Source organism: Notolabrus celidotus, chromosome 3 (assembly GCF_009762535.1).
Source record: "Notolabrus celidotus isolate fNotCel1 chromosome 3, fNotCel1.pri, whole genome shotgun sequence".
In the NCBI taxonomy this organism is placed as follows: Eukaryota; Metazoa; Chordata; class Actinopteri; order Labriformes; family Labridae; genus Notolabrus; species Notolabrus celidotus.
In genome coordinates, this window is record NC_048274.1 from 40,242,335 (window position 1) to 40,259,928 (window position 17,594).

At 42.8% G+C, this 17,594-nt stretch overlaps 1 protein-coding gene across 1 annotated transcript in view; it reads right to left on the bottom strand.

Annotated features, from left to right (window-relative positions):
* bnc1 (basonuclin 1) overlaps window positions 1-16,678 on the bottom strand; it is a 17,734-nt gene extending 1,056 nt beyond the window's left edge. The window contains exons 1-5 of the mRNA XM_034678972.1: window positions 16,322-16,678; window positions 7,827-7,929; window positions 5,112-5,347; window positions 1,582-3,644; window positions 1-1,269 (exon numbers count right to left, since the gene is read on the bottom strand). The exon at window positions 1-1,269 is cut by the window's left edge and continues 1,056 nt beyond it. Coding sequence (XP_034534863.1) covers window positions 477-1,269; window positions 1,582-3,644; window positions 5,112-5,347; window positions 7,827-7,929; window positions 16,322-16,336 — 3,210 coding nt within the window. The 5' untranslated portion in view covers window positions 16,337-16,678 and the 3' untranslated portion in view covers window positions 1-476. The remainder of the gene's footprint in view (window positions 1,270-1,581; window positions 3,645-5,111; window positions 5,348-7,826; window positions 7,930-16,321) is intronic.
* Window positions 16,679-17,594: the final 916 nt, after the last annotated feature.

Genomic DNA, 17,594 nt, shown 5'->3' on the forward strand with positions numbered 1-17,594 from the left:
TCTCACATGATACAGTTCCATGGCTCTCTCACTAAGACAAAACACCTAAAAATTCAGTTCACAGAAAAGAGTCTTTATTCATTTAACTGGGCTGTTAGGCAAACCAATCAAAATAAATCAATACTGCGTTACAGCAAGAGGTTGAGACTCATCTCTGCATTTTGAAGCAGGATTTACTGACCAGTGTATGTTTGGAATGTTCTCTAAATATTAATGCACAACACATACGGATGTTTGTTATGCTGTCTATTTTTGCATTATGTTCCTGAAGCAAGTTGCCTTCACAGAACAAAGAAATGTGTGATAGTTCTCTTCATCACAATTAAAAAAAGAAAAAACAAGGAAACAGGGTGGACGACAGTATGTATTTAAAAAGTGCTAATTGGTAAACCTTTAGGTGCACCAAAACACCACCAACCACAGAAAGAACATTGAAGCAAAGGAAACCAGTCATGTTGGCATATGAGTTCAAAGTCCTACTCCTGGTCCATCGCAGCGCCTGAGCTAACAGTCAGGTTTCGATGAAGGTTTGGGTTCTGGCTGTGCCTGTTCCTGCTTCGCACAGAGGAGAAGGATGTATCACAGCCGGGTACTTTACACTTGTGGAGCAGTCGCAGGTGGACAGTCTTGTAGTGGGCCCGGAATGTGCCCTTGTTGCTGTACACCTTTTGGCAGACATGGCAGGTTATCGGGGATCCGCCACCACCTCCCTGAAGCCCAACTTGCTCCCCTGCAATGCAGCCCAAGGTCCTCTCTCCCCCAAGCGCCAGCTCTGCCCCCCCAGACCTCCCCACCCCATCACAGCTTTCATCGCTGTCCTCTATTGGGAGGGCCTCCTCATCCTCCTCAATCCCATCCCCTTCTTCACTACAGGCCCCATCAGAGTCCCAGGAAGATCGGGCACTGCTACGAGGTGGAGCGGCAGAGGAGGTACTCAAGTCCAGAACCGCTCCATCCTCCCCACCTCCTTCCCCTCCTTCTCCTAATCCCTCCATCTCACCTAATGGGGATGCCTCAGTGCTGTATGATGCAGAGGACATTTTGCTCATGGGGAAGACCAGGCCCATACGATTGTGGCCCCTGAAGATGACGGAGGTCTGGCTGGTAGAGTCTCGATGGGGCAGATCTCTGTCCCGCTGGTCTTGGCAGTAGTCCAGGCTAACAGAGTCTCTGCTTCTACTCTGGGATGAGGACGAGTAGAGCGTGTTAGTTGGACTGAAGGAATCTTTGGTCAGCAGCTTGTGGTGCAGATTCAAATTGGCACTGTGTCTGTGAATAGAAAAAAAACACTTCATTAAATCATGACACTGAAATTCTGATACATTTTAAGCAGTTAACTTCAGTTCTTCTTCCATGCAAGCATATTTCATGTTTCAGAGACTCAAGACTGATAACCAATCTTTTGTTGGATTACTGATACACATGGTAAGTGGATCAATGAGGAAACTGCAAACTGAGGAGATACAGTAGTGCCGTATATTTTTGATAACTCGTGCTTCTTTGGAAACAATAAATGTACAAGTTTCTGTCAACAATCCTGACAAGCTGATGTAGAATGAAAACACAATAACTGCCTCTCACCTGTCTCGGCTCCTGCGAGAGGGGAAGGCAGCATTGCAGCCCTCCACTGTGCACAAGTGCATCTCCTTCAGGTGGACGTTTTGGTAGTGCATCTTGACACTGTAGGGGCTTTTAAAGGTCTTACTGCAGATCTCACAGTGGTGTGGTAGGTCAGCGTCAGGGTCAAAGTGAGACAAACCTGGGTCACCATATTCATCTGCACAGCCATCAGAGCCGTCCCTGTCATGGTCTATGAGCTGGGAGTTGCCACCGTTCGTCACCCTGCGCTCACCCTCATCCCATCTTAGCTCTGAAATCAAGTTTGTGTGCTCGCTGTCCTCCTTTTCTGCAGTGCTGTTGGGTTCCTGACAGAGTAAGTTATTTTCACAGTGATTGTCCCCGAGTCTGTTTTCAAAAGGGGACGAAGGACAGGAGATAGCCCCTGTTTCAGCAAGCTTTGGCCCATCATTTTCGTCCTCCTGTTCCATCATTTCTCTCTCCAGAGCTTGGTCCACCAAATGCTTGGCCCCCTCCCTCTCCCTTCCTTCGCCAATATAAGGCCTTCTTGTCTCTTTCTCCTCTCCAGGTTGTCTAGGGCACATACGCCCCTCAACTCGGCTATCATCACAATCTTCTTTTTCATGGCCATGTAAAAGAGCCTCATCATCAGAGCTGTTGTCCTTATCCATCAGCTCATCTCGCTCCATCACCTCCTTCTCTATCTTGATTGGCATGCTGGACTTACGTGACTTTTTCTTTGGTATAGGGTCTGTCATGTAAGGTTCAGGGGCAGTGATCTGTTTGACAGGTACAGAGGAGGACAACAGAGGAAGGGAGGGTAGTGTTCCTGGTGTGTTTGCAAGCTCTGCCGGGGTTACCAGGCTTCGGTAGAAAGGCAGAACTGGCTGTACTGTTTTTAAGTTGGGGAAGAGGATGCCACTCTGGCTGAGGCTGGGGAATGAGCTGCTGTGGAGTTTGGAGCCAGAGTCCATATGGCTCACCATGTAGCTGGGCACTGACTTGTGGCTTTCAGGAGAGCAGACAGGGATCTGGGTTCCATACTCAGACCTCTTCTCCCCTTGAGAGCTCTCATCTGGGGACAAGCTGCCCCGTATGTCTTTGTCCCGGTTGTTTCGGTTCATGGGCATGTGCAGCCGTGGGTTAGGGTTAGCACTATGTCGATTGCGACTACGCAGCGAGCTGAACACCATGTTGCAGCCATCAATAGTACACTTGTGCTTGATTTTCAAGTGCACTGCATTGTAATGTATTTTCAGTGTCCCCTTGTCATAGAATGTTTTCTCACAGGCATTACAATACACACGACCTTTCTTCAGAGAGCCAACCCCACCTCCGCCTCCTGTTCCATTGCCACCCCCGTTCCTGTCCAGGGAACGCATCTTGCCCTCAGGTGACATCTGTGTTACATCAGAGCTCATAGAAGGTGTGCATGGGGTGGAGGGCCCATCGGAGTAGTTATCGCTGGTTGAAAAGTCCTCTGCCTCAGTTTTTGTGGTGGTGGAGAGGCTGTCCAATGGCTTGTCTACACTTCGGTCCAGATCAGCATTAAATGAGATGGAGCTTGATCCTAGCAGGCTGCTTTCTGGAGGGTGTGACAGGGAGAGGGGGTTTTCTCTCCCGTCCTTTCCCACTTGATCCTCTCGCCTCTGCTGCTCCATCAATCCTCGACATGGTTGCTGGTGCTGCTGTTGCTGCTGCTGCAATCCCCCCGTTGGTGTGCCAAGGAACGGTGCTGGAACAGAGCCTAACAGCTGGAAAGGCAGCATGAACGCCATGCTGTTAATAAAGTTCTCAAAGTGGTGCATACTGTTGCCACTTAGCTTTTCAACTTTGGATGCAGAAAGGTTGGCAGCAGTGCGTGGAGTATTGCGCTCTATGAAAGTGCGGATATCTGAGTTGGTGCGAGTGCTGGGAACCAACACTGCCTGGCCCTCCTTGTCCTGCAAAGCCATCAGCTCCACGATAGACTTGGTCTCCCCAAAACGTAGAAACTGCTGTAGCGTAGCAATCTCCTCCTCAAAAGTCATGATGGCCCACCGGTCGAGCACCTTTCCTGCTATATCCTGCAGACAGCCACAGTGTGTGGGATAGGGGAGTGGGTAAGGGGGTGAAATAGATTGAAAAGGAGAGGTAAAGTCGAAAAAGAAAGAGGAGAGAAAGCATTTTCCTCATTAGCATTATAAGTGAATGTTGGGTTGCTCATACATATTCAAAGTGCAGGCTACATGACACACCCTATAAAACAGACTGGCAGGGCAGCTAAATAAAGGAATCAGATGGAGTGTTAATTTAAGTGGGCAGCACAGAACCCTGAGAACCCTCATTACACTCAACACAGTGTTTCTTCTAGCAGGTCGTTTCTCTTCATTTAAATCATGTTGATCGGCTGAAGCAGGAAAAGAACTTACGCACAATGTGGTGGGAACATGCATACATGTATAACATGAGTGAATGTACCATTCACTCATACACACTTTCAAACACATGCAAAAATAAATATGTGCACAACCATACCACACACACACACACACACACACATATAAAAACACACAAGTAGGGGAGGGGTGATCAGAAGGCAGCTCCCACTGATCAAGCGGGTCCTCTCTCCCTTAGCCCAGCAGTAATCACATGTGAGTTCGGGTGTCTTTGAAAGCAAGGAGCGGGTTCATGCCATAACCGTGATTAATATTTCATCATAGAGCATTCATTGGGTGCCTGTCGAGGATTCTGACTCTACGTTTGCCATTAGTTGAGCTAACATGAATTAAACGCAGCCCATCTTGAATACTTGATGATGTACTAATCGAAGTGAGAACTTGCGCCGAATTGGTGCCTGCAGCCCAGGCCTTGGCTGGCTGCTATCTGGCTTGAGAGAAGATCTTGGACAAAAGCTGCTTTACAAATCTACCAGGCACAGTTTGGAGACCTCTGTGACATCAGCAAGAAACCAAGACATTTAAAGGCATTGGTTGCTTCATCACTTTTCTACTCAGACTACTTTTAAACCCTGCTTTCAAGTCCACTCTAATTCCTCATTTACTTTCTTCCCAATTTCCCTTTGTCTCCCTCATCCTCTGCTCTCCAAAGTTCAAGGCTGATTTTTGAGGCCTCCCTTCTGAAAAGAATTGCTTTAAACACAATATAGGAAATGGTTTCATTGTCATGTTGTCAGTTTGTGAGTAAGCTGAGAGTTTAATCATTAAAGGTGTTATTGTTCAATGCAAAGCTGGAGCTGGAACGTGATTGGCTATCCAATCATTAAGGTCTGAGGCAACAGGGAAGCAGCTTTGGATGAGTCCAACTTCCAAAACTCACTTTATTAAAACCATGCATAAAAAGATGTCTCCCCTGCTTGCAGAAGTTCATGGCAGCGCCTGTGACAGTAGAGCAGGTGAGCATTTTTAGCCTGGCATTGATCTTGGTTCTCCCCTTCATTTTGTGCGAGTTTTCAGAAACACACACTGGTCCTTTTATTATCATCATATACACTTTACTAAAAATGGACACACAAAGAAAATCTCCCTTCTCACCTGGAGCACATATCCTCGTATGTAGTCCTGCAGAGTCCAGTCAAGTGCGTTAAGAATCTGGATAACCTCCTCCTGCTTCAGGACGGAGAAGAGGCGGTCCAGGAGAATCTTGAGGCGGATTGGAATGGCTTGGGTCCCATACAGCATCAAGCTGCAGATATCGAACACCACGTTGGAGTGAACAATCTCCACCTGGCTGCTCTGGTACATGTGATGCACCTTCAGCTTACTCAGAGCTTTTTTGGGACACACAGAAGATTTCACTGGATTAGTCTTTTTGAAAGTACACTGGTCCCAGACTGACATAAAAAGTACAAAGTGCTAAATGTTATGAAGACAGAGGGAAGAGGGAGGAGGATGCAAGGAATCATACATGTGATACACCACTTATAAATGCAAGCAATGCCAGATTTTAAAAAACAAACATCTTACAGCAGAGTCAGTCAGAGTTGCCTTTGCCAGATTTTGCCTGATTCATTTCACCAGTAAGATATTCCTCTCAGCCTTACACAGTGAGTTCATCACTGACTGTTCTCCTTTAAATGTGATAACAGTTTATTTTCTTTAATGCATACATTTAACAAAATAATGAACCCTTTCTGATTTAAAAATGGAGATGACATCATAACAGCACTGCATGCATTTAGCATGGTTTCTTCATATATTCATTTATGTTTTATAAATTTGAGTTATCTTCGGTTCTTTTTCTTTCTCTTTTGTCTGCATATTTTTCAAAATAAATTCCTTGCAATTAACCATGGCCAGTTAATTATGATTATTAATATTATCATTTTTAAATCGCAGTGCTCTTCAAAACCTATGTGTAGCAATCATTCTCTTGTGTGAAGCATGTGGTTTTATAGAATGAAAAAAAACTCCAATATTCACTTGGTCGTTACAGATAAGCTGCTAGTTTGCTGCTAAAAAAACAACAACAAACTATTACATTTCTAAAATACTGTGTTAGTCTGAAAAATAAAAGGGATTATTAAAAATGAAATACTGTAGTTTTGGATGCATTCTGTTATTATCCTTAAATAATAATGCCAGACTAATGGCAGGAATCCAGGCAAAATACTTCATAAATCAATATTTGAGAAGCTACATTTTAATACAATGTTACAATGTCATTTAGCAGACGCTTTTATCCAAAGCGACGTACATACGAGAACAAGAACAACACATGCAAAGATCTAGACAAGAGGAAACAAGATCAGTATGAGTAACAAAGTGCTTCAAGTCAATTTGGGTGCAGGTACTGCCAAGCAGTGTAAAGGCAATGCACAAAAATAAGTAAGGAATTTTTTTTTTTTTTCTTTTTCAAAATAAGGAACATCTACAATGAAGCAACCAACCAATTTAAGACCTTCCATTATCATCATCAACAATTAACATCACCACAATAATGACCAAAGTACCAAGTGCTGGGTCACGTGAATAATAGTATTCACGTTCTTTTTGTATAACTGCACTCATGAATGATGTGCATAACTAATCAGTGAACAAAATTTAGCTGATGATCTAACGGTACTTTTAAAAATGATCGCCGCCATTCTGGTCCATGCACCTTTGAACCTCAGGGACTAAAGAAAGGGCTCTTCACTCCTCAGAGCAGAGGGGAGTGTTGACCAAACTCTGCTTCACATCAGCAGTATCACTATCTCAGTGAGATTCAGTGTTATTACAAATTACAGTGCTCTTTGTTTACAAAGTACACATACAGACTGGTTCAGATGGTGAGCTCTTTATCACATGTGACGTGACTGTCATAAAATATTCAAATATGTTATGACAATAAAATATTCAAATGCTATACAGAGACACTTGATGATGGGGCGTGTGAGTTTGATCTAAAACTGTTTTTATCATATAATGTAAATGTAATCAAATAAAGACTCTGCTGGCTTCTCCCCCCGAAGCTTTTGATGAAGCAATGTGAGTGTATTTATTTCAGTGATGAGTACACATATCAATTGTTCTCCGGTTCACACCTTTTACTTTTCAATAAAAGAAACCGTACAAAGGCCTGACAGGTATTTGGTTTAAGTTTTACAAATGCTTCTGACTTCTTTCTCCACCATGTTCAAATGAAGGTTATGTGGAAATGTCTAAATATTCATAAATTCAGCATATCATCCGAGGTGTGAGCTAATCCAGCTAATCCTATGAGTTCAAATTAATAATAATGTTCTGATCTTAAAGCTCTTGATTTTTGTGTATGTTATGAAAAAAATACACTGTGACTCAAATCTTAATTCATGATAAACTGATGAACTGCAGTTAAATTAAGCTGTACGAACAGGAGGAGGCGTGTTTGTCAGTGCAGACCGTCAGACGAACACGAGACATCAGATTCTGTCCCGGTCACTCTGGATAGTACACACTGTCATTGATTTTCATCTTTCTACTGATAAACACTCTCTAAAGAAGCTGTTTGGGATCTACTTTTTTAAAGGCAGTTTGCTGTTGAATGCTCTAAATGACCTCTCTCCATGCAGCGTGCACCACAAATTAAATTCCATTCACCTCCATTGTACTGAGGTGCAGGGAGAAATCTCAGAGACAAACACTTCAAAGCTTGGATGAAAGAAATAAAATCTCTGCATGCTACAAAGCCTGTGATTGTATTTGTACTAAATAAAATCACAACATGCTGTTCCCATCCAGACATGCTATTCATGGATAAATGTCTTTGCATCAGTAGTGAGCACTTACCATGTGCTACCCAGCCATGCTTGCAGTTTTCACACTGCCTCCTCTTCAGCTTCCCAGGCTTGAAGCTGTCACAGTTACAGTTCACCAAAGTGCAGCAGATAGCCTGTTAACACAAAAGTGAGCATATAAAAAACTGGACTGAGTTTTTTTTTTTTTTTTTAAAACACAGTAACATGTATTATTTGGAAATGCAACCCTTTCAAGTTCTTATTGCTTGCCCACATTCCCTCTGTATTTACGACATTTACATTTTTCACACTTTCATTTCTAAACGTGTTTTGTTTCTGTATAAATGTGGAAAACCTGAGAAAAATCTAAGCTGTGAGTGTAAAGTTCTATTTAAGCAGAGCATAATCATAAAATCCTGACAGTAAAGATTGAACATTTTCAGTATAACTTTTATTTTCTTTAATCACACATTTGGTGGGATTTCCAGAAATATCCAAGACAGCGACACAAAGACAGTGACAGAAAACGAGGTCTATAATCTTGTCCTTCTGTGACTGTTGCACAGCAGAATAAATGTGTGCAGCTGTGCTTATCTTACACAGCTACATGAAAAATGTACAAGTTGCCCACGGACACTGAGAAAAAGTACAACTGCCTTAAGTAATTTTGCTCTCCCACCATGATCATTGGTTCACTCATTGCCTGGTTTGTCCTGAGAGAGCGGTGGAGCTGTGTTTGTGTGTGTGTGTGTGTGTGTGTGTGTGTGTGTGTGTGTGTGTGTGTGTGTGTGTGTGTGTGTGTGTGTGTGTGTGTGTGTGTGCGTGTGTGTGTGTGTGTGTGTTTCAGCAGTGCTGCAGGGCAAGTCCTTTACAGTAATGAAAGGTCTCAGACACACCTGGATCACCAAAACCATTTCAATCAATCCATGCCTAAGGCACACACACACACACACACACACACACACACACACACACACACACACACACACACACACACACACACACACACACAATCACGAGTCAGAGGAGTCCGTCCATTAGTTCATCTGCTAATGGGTTTTATCTTTTTAGGACAAACATGAAGAAATTGAGAGTGAGTGGCCGACACAGAGTCTCAGAGCGAGGAGTGAATGGCAGTAATGAGTGGAGCTCTCGGGGTAGCTGCTGACTTGGCAGCGACCCCGCTGAGAAGACTCCAGCGCACTGATACACTGAAAATTACTCCGCTTACCCTCTCTCTGCCTTATTGGACAGGAAAAAAAATCATTTACACACCAGGAACTGAGAGAAAAGCATCATCAGATTTATGATCAAAGCCAGTGTTGTTAGTGCTACATGCTGAAAACCTTGGAGTGGCTGCACTACGCCACCTCTCTCCCGCTGCATCTATAATGCATGATCAGTGGGCTTTTAGTATACATGAGCAGCATGCTTAGCTCCTCACCGGAGCTTGCTGCCTCTCCAAGCCGAGAAGGAGGAAGAGCGTGGGTGGGTGAATGGGAAGAGGGCCGCCTCCTCCTCCTCATTTAGTCAGTCGCTTGGTTCTATGCTTGAGGCAAGACTTGTCCTTGAAATCTAGGATCACTTTATTTCACCTTAAAGTAACCCCTCATCATTAGGACGAATAAAGCGACCTGAGATCAAGGTGGCAGCAGCTACCTGGCCTTGAACACAATGAGGTAGCTGTGGCCCAAGGTCCCGTGACATCCGCTTGCTTTTTTTTCTCCCCCACCTCCTCTGTCAGGTCTTATCCCCGGCTGGCCAGCTTGGCCTCCTCTGGACAGTGGTGAGGTGTAAAAACCCCTTTGCTCATCTCTTAGCGACATAATCCCATCATTACAGAGCACCAAGAACCAACACGGCCCAATTAGGCTAATCCCATCCCACTGTGGGTGCACACACACCTCCTGCTGCTGCTCCTCCTAATATACATCTTAATCAGATGCCCGTGGTCGCTCACCAGCCTGTGAGCGTGCACAGGCACACACACACACACACACACACACACACACACACACACACACACACACACACACACACACACACACACACACACACAGATTCCAACACACAGTATGCTTCAGGTTGTTTATCTTAATTAGTGATTCATTTCAGGATTTCCTGAAAAAAGAAAAGGTGGGGGAAATGTGGCAGCGGCTGCTGGTGACCATCCCACCCCCCCGCCCCTTCTCTGTCTCTTTGCTGTGGTCACAACAAAGTCACGGCTGTTCGCACGCATCAATGAAGTAGATGACAAGAAGACTAATTGAACAAAATGATGCAGCTGGATCAATGTTTCAAAAGCCAAAGCTAACACAGTGTCACTTTCCTTATATCAATGATGTCTAACAGTGAAGGCACACATCCAACACACCACCGCGCCACTGCACCACCTCCACACACACCTTGGAATGATTTCAGAAGCCTCTATTAGCATTTTGGTTGTACATGCTTTTAAATGAATGATTAATAGCGTAGGTTTGCATTCAGACGCATGAGGGAAGGCGCTTTATTAAAAGAGGCTGTTTAAACTTTGTTATGAACTTTTTTCTGTCTGCATTAATTTTTTTTTTTTTACCATGCAGAATGGTGTCCCTTTGAAGCAGACCAAGCAGACACTGAGTGCAGATAGTATAACTGCTTCATCCTATAAACACACACTCTGTATTAATTCAGCTAGATGAGTGTATGAACATTTCTTATTAACTCAAATTCACTTCTTTTATGAGCATTTTGTTTTTTCCTTGACCTTTGAACCTTAACCTAAATCCTGACTACCAGTCGTCGACCTCACCTTAGAGTTTTGAACAGGTTTTTCATAGTTTATTTGTAGGTAACTAAATTAACTCTATAGCCACAGAGCTTAGTAGACTGATTTTAGTTACAGCTAAAATAAGACTTTAAATAGCGAGGAGGACTTGAATACACATCATAGAATAAAAGTAAACCCTGATAGTGATGCTTTTTCATCCTGATACTTTAAACTGGTGTGGCCTTCGGTGCCTTTGAATCTTTATCTTCTCTGTGTGTGAGTTTTTGGCACTAGTAGCACTTCATTAAAAAATCTTTCACATTAAAACCATGTTCATGTCTCAATCCTCCACCAGACCTCAGTCAATCTATTTGCTCCAATCAGGCATTTAAATTGAGAGACTGCAGATGAAGGCCAGGCTGTGTGGGACAGAGAGATCGAGGCTATGACAGAGGGTTAGAGAAGGAGAGGGGGAGGTCAAAAAAAGAGGGAACTGAAGGTAGGCAGGGAAAACAACAAAACAGCAAAAAATGTGTCAGTAAATTAAGACTGAAGACACTCTGATGAACCGCATGTGTGAATGGAATACCTGTTAGCACTAAGTTACGACACACACAGCCATAAAAACACAGGACTGTAATGATGGAGGTGTCTGATGTGACTGACGTCAGGTAAATATGGAGTTACGGTTTGATCATAAATGACAGTGATAGAAATATTACTCCAAGCTGTTTCCTTTCCTTAAATCATATCATTTTAATGTATAACTCTATGTATGATTCACACAATGCTGCAATAAAATTATAGTCTTAAAAAAATAATTCATATTTAGACAAGAGTGTATGGGTGTTATATTTATCAACAACAGCATGAAGAGAAACCCAGAAACAGACAAATAAATCAGCAAACTGGGACCTCATCTTTGTCCCATTGTGAGGAAACAACAACGCTTGCACACCACACACACAAACAGGAAACCCACACAAAGCAGTGCATAAATAAATAAAATAAAATCATTTTCTCTGACTCTTCAAATAAAATCATGCCATATGTGCGAGAGGCCACGGTGAAATGCGGACTGAGCGAAAGCTAACAGCTGCTTGGACAGAGACAGTTCAGAGATGGACAGGGAGTTGTTGGCCTAATGCAGTGGAAAACTAATCAATTAGCAGCAGCCAGGCACTAACTGACACTCAATGGGGAAACAAGCAGAGCTGGTGCCAAAGAGTGAATAACAACAGCGCTATCAGCAGCTCGAAGGAAGCGGGAGACTGACGGCCCAAGCCAGAGCGGATCAGGTTTTACTATTAGCCATTAATTAGTTAACAGAACAATTACAGCACAGACGACATACAGGAAGTGAGGGTTTCCCTGACAGGAAAACTAAAGAAGATAAGTCAGTTGCACTGCACATATTTTATCGTATAAGATTGATACCAATCGTATTTTCTACAGGGTTTCCCGCAAAGCACCCACCTAATGCTGAAAAAGAGATCTAGATTTATTATGACAGCATTTAGTCCCTATAATATCATACTTTTTCAACATTTCTACAAATGTATATTTGCAATTTGAAGATGCTAATGAATATATTTGGATTTCCAGGTTAATTTCAATGGTTTCAACGACCATTATAGATGATTAATCGACTATGTGGAGCAATTGCTAATAATTATAAACAACCTGTAATTTACGCTCTGCCAATAGGTCAGAGGGTAAATGATAAACGGAATGAATTATTTCATAATTGATAATATTGTTTTTTTCTAAAACAACATTAAGAAAAAAAAATGTTTTTCTTATTTTCTTTGTACAAAACTATTTTTAAAATTCACCTACAGCTCGGGACTTTGATTGATACTTATTAATATTTTCTATTTTCCGGGTTAACATGACAAAAAATATTAACAATCTATTACTTGAAAAAATTTAGCACATTGAATAAAAATGAATAAAAATGAATGAAAAATAAATAAAACTCCAATAAATACAAATAACACTTGCAGATAACATTTCACAGTAGGAAACATCTTTTTTTTTATACACTAAAATGTATGAGCCAAACCGAGACTGATTTTGGGGGCTAAAAAATGTTGAAGAAAGTGTGTGTCTAACACAGTTTGATTATTTCAATTTGAAGTAAATAATTTGAGTAAAAGGCCAAATTCCTTTACATAAAACAGAGGAATCACACTCCCCTTACACTCATACACTCTCTCTCACACACACACACACACACACACGCACACACACGCACGCACGCATGCACGCACGCACACACACACACACACACACACACACACACACACACAAATGATATGTCTTATTACAGCCAGGACACATGCAGAAGTTTAAGAATGTAGTGGGAGGACAGTTTCTGGTACCACTCAGGCATCCAGTTCATAATGACTTCTACCAATAAAACCAGCGCAGCACCCAAAGCTGCTGCTGACTTCACCTGACCCCTCTGTCCATCTCTCGCTCTCTGTGTGTGTGTGCATGTGTGTTTGCAGCGGGAGCAACGATCCAGCCTGATAAATAAATCATGCCTGGGACCGAGTTCTATGACAGCACAGCTGTAAAATGTTAATTGATGACAAGTGTTTGTTAGGTGAGGTTACGATACATGAGCTTCTCAGCAGGAACATGATCCGGCCTTTGCTTTTGATTTAATGTCTTTCCACAAAGAAAGAGGAAGCACTTTAAACACACAGCAAGAGGTTAAAAAACAGCTACTTGTGTTATTCTCTGGAAATACTGCATAAGGTTTGACTTGGAATAGTCAACATTTTACGCACAAACCTCCAGCCGTAGTTCCATCCAGCAGCCTGTGTGTCATTTAAAAGCTTACTCTTTGTCAAATAAAGCTATTAAAATCCACCTAAATGAAAAAAAAAAGCACGAGCTTTCCTTTAACACTGCACTGGAGCTGAAAAGGAGAAGACTAACTGAGGAAAAGCCCAGCAAGTGCAAGTACTGACAGGCTCTGTTTGAGCCTATTAAGAGTCCATACAGCCCAAAGACAGCGTGAAAAACTCATTATTTCATACTCATCCAGCAGTCAATCACCAGCAAGGGCACACACATATAAATACAAAACATGTTTCCACAGTGGAGCAGACAAAAGGTAGCAAATCTTTACCTGAATATCCATGAGAAATGGCTGCTTTCTTTCAGGAAAAAAATTCTAAAAAGACAATGAGCCAAAATGGGAGGGAGGGAGACTAGCTAAAGTTTGGTTGGCTTCCTGGTGTTTGTGGCTCCCCGTTAGGAACTCGGAGGGAGTGTTTGGCTCAGAGAAGGAGTAAATGAGGGGAACATGTTAGTACACTGAGTCTGAGAGAGTTTGGCTCCCAGCTACGCTCTGATTAATATCAGATCTCCCTCTCTCCTCCCCTGCCTCTTGACAATCTTGTCACATCTGGCTGACAAATCCTCACAAGCCTTTTGGTGGCAGAGCAGAGCACACGCAAGGGGTGGCTGCTGTGTGTGTGTGTGTGTGTGTGTGTGTGTGTGTGTGTGTGTGTGTGTGTGTGTGTGTGTGTGTGTGTGTGTGTGTGGAGTTTCGGGGGTGTTAAGGGGGTAGGTTGGGGCCAGGAGGGGCGGATCTCAGCTTGAGGAGACGCTGAAGGGGGCAAAAAGCTGGTGCAGACCCCCCCTCCTCCTTCTCATGGAAGGACCATCATGAACCTAATGAAGCTGATGAAGTTGGCAGGCTGGGGTTGCCACTAAAACACACAGCAGACACACACACAGGCTGAGCGCACACAAAGCTTAGCGTAAAGACGAGCAGGGGCCCTATGTGTCTTTTTCTGTTTACATGCATGTGCTCGTGTGTGTGTATGTGTGTGTGTAAGTGTGATGTGTGTGATGTGTCCTTGGGGTCCTGTAGCTTAAAAAAAAGAACAGAGGGACACCCACAGAAAGAAAGACTGAGACGAAGGTAGAAAGCGGAAACTTAAGAGGGGATAAAGAAAAAGGACATGGGTGTTAAAGAAGAGTCACAGAGGGCCACTTAAATCACATTTGGTCACCATCAGACACAAAAAGACACACACACACACACACACACACACACACACACACACACACACACACACACACACACACACACACGCACACATAACTAAAAAAATCTGAGTCAGTTTCATGGATGTGGAGTAGAGGCCCCTGTCACTCAGCTGCAGATGTAAAAAGGTAACAAATAAGAAGAACTGAATCATGTGTGAGGAAGAACAATAATATTATGTCAGCTTGTATTTATTTATTGAACATATTAATATTTCCATGATAAAGTTGTTCAATCTTCTGGTATTAAGAATTGTTAGTTTTGCCTTTTGTACCAAATGAAATACATTTTGCTCTTGATGAAATGACGAGGTTAGAGCTCACTTATTTGAGATAAGACTGGGTGTGAAATAAACAATAGTAAACAAATAAAATATAATAAAATCAAAGTCATCTCTGAAACGTGGGTGGGATTTTTCATTTCCTTGATTCCTAAAGATGCTTGTGTGTAACCTTCAAAGAAAGGACGATATCCTAAACTAAAAATCAACATATAAACATCTACCGTTCATGTTACCATCTGAAAAGAATTGAATAAATTACTCATTCAATAATAAATAAGAGACTGCAATTGAATTATAATCATAAGTTGTGATTGTTTCGTATGCTGGGATCTTCAGACGGTTTTTACGTCGCCTGAAATGATTCAACTGTTTTTAAACACAATTTGTGGAAGTCAGTCTCAGACTATTTGGATGCTGCGCTCGGCTCTGAAACGCAAAATCTAACACAGAACAAACCACAACTGTTAAATACTGTTTACACACAAACACACACACACACTGAACACACACTGGCTTGGAGGGAGCTGCTACCGATACCACCACCACCACACAGACAGCTCGGCTAATTGTTACATTATGGCTGCAACAAAACATTAGGCTGCTTTAAATTGCATTCCAATACGCATGTGGCCAGCGGCCAGGAAGCTACAGGAGGCCCGGGAAAACACAGGCAGAAAGACGGAGCAGGATGGAGGACTGGTCCAGGTATGAGCTGGAGGACAGCTCTCTCTTCTAATGTTGTGAATGACATTAATTGTCTTTTTTAGTTTGGACTAAAGGGGGAGATGTCTCTGAAGTCGTGGAAGGCAGATATGGACAATCTGTGTCCATGCTAAACGGAGTCTTCAACATCGCTCTTTTAAAGATGGACAGCATTTGAGAACAATTCACAGACAACCAAATATTTACTATTTAAGCTAACTGTCAATCACTGAAGAGCTCATATCAAATAACCTGTTAACAATCAGACAGCGAATTTAAACTTCAGGACTTTTTCATGAAGACAAAGTTAATGTAGAGCTGCCTGTAGTACACTTCCATTTCAAGGTACGGTTCGGTTGGTAAATGAAATAAAGGGAGCAAAGAAAATTAAACTTTTTTTCAAACAATACACTAAGTTAGCATTTTTGTGCAGCGCTGAAACCTCAACAAAACCTATCCCACTCTTCGATGAGGGTCAGTCAACTTTTAACATGACATTGTAAATAAATCAAGATTAAACTAAAACAGTGAAAACAAAGTCCACGAAAGCCTGTTTTGTAAAAGAACACTTATATTTAAGCTCTTGAACAGAAGCTTGTACTCCTCCTGTCTGACACGCCGCTCCACATAAACTCCATCCAGTTTGTCTTTGTTAAACACGTCCTGATTGAGTGTGCAGGCGGTGAGTGTGAGAGGAGCCGGAGCAGACAGAGGATCACCATGAAAAGTCGTCTCTCTTACCTCAGCCATTGTCATCTAGTCGGATGTTTCCAAGGATACTGTGGAGTTTGCCATTCCCCGCGAGTCCCACAAAACAACTGGCTCCAACTCTCCTGTTCGCACAAGTACTAAAGCAAAAGAGCCATCACACCCAGCAGCATCTCCTCTGCTTCAACAACACAGACACACATGTACTGCCTATCTTCTCTCTCACACACACACACACACTGAGCCACCAACACTCACTCCACAAAAAAAGAGAAGTAGTCACTGTGCTTTTACTCTCACTGCACAGATGCACACACAAACACACACACACACACACACACGCCTCCTCTGCTTTCTCTCCTCTAATGTTGCCGTGGACTCCCTCTAAACTACTCAAGATGTTCTGTGTGTGTAACCGAGTGTGTCTGTGAGTGTGTGTGTTGAAACTGGGCACAAGGGATTGGAATGAGATCCTCCCACTCGGCATTCTCACCTCAGGAGCTGCCTGGTCCCTCCCAAGCCTGCACACACACACACACACACACACATACACACACACACACATGCGCGCACAGATAGAGGTGTGCATGTGCTTTCACATGCATGCACACACACACACACACACACACACACACACACCTACCCCCTCAGAGTCACAGGGCAGTCCCCTCACAGCTGGCTGGAAGAGGGCATGACACTCATCTTTCACAGAGATTTGATCAAAAGGAATCACAAAGGCTGGAGGCTCTCCTAATGCAGTCAGGGGAGACTCTCCCTCTCTGCCCCTCTCTTTCTCTCTCTCTGTCTGAGTAATGCCCTAAATCAACGCTGCCCCTCTCGCTGCACACAGCCCGGTGTGTGTCTGGATTCACCTTAACACAGCCCTGTGAACAGCCTCCATAACAAGTTATGCCTTGTGCCGTCAGGAATGTGTCAGTGTCTGTGTTGAGTGTTTCTCGGGAGGAGGGGGACTTTACATATGACAAAAAACCGAACCTGTGTTATCTTTACAAATAAGTTTACCCCGGGTCACACATCAAACCTCAACACTTCTTATGGACCAGATAAAATGTGTGTATTGACATTGTTTGAAAATCAAACAATGACATTTTTCGCCACTAAAATAATTTGAAAATAAAGATTGAATTCAAGGACATCAGGTTCCACTTGGTGTCAAGCAAAAAAAAGTCAAATCAAGGTCTTAAAAAATGAAATGTGCAGGTATCAGTGATGAAATTCTAGTACTTGAATAGAAAAACTATAACAACCTGACTTTTTAACAGCTGGATCCCTGAAGCAAGTACTA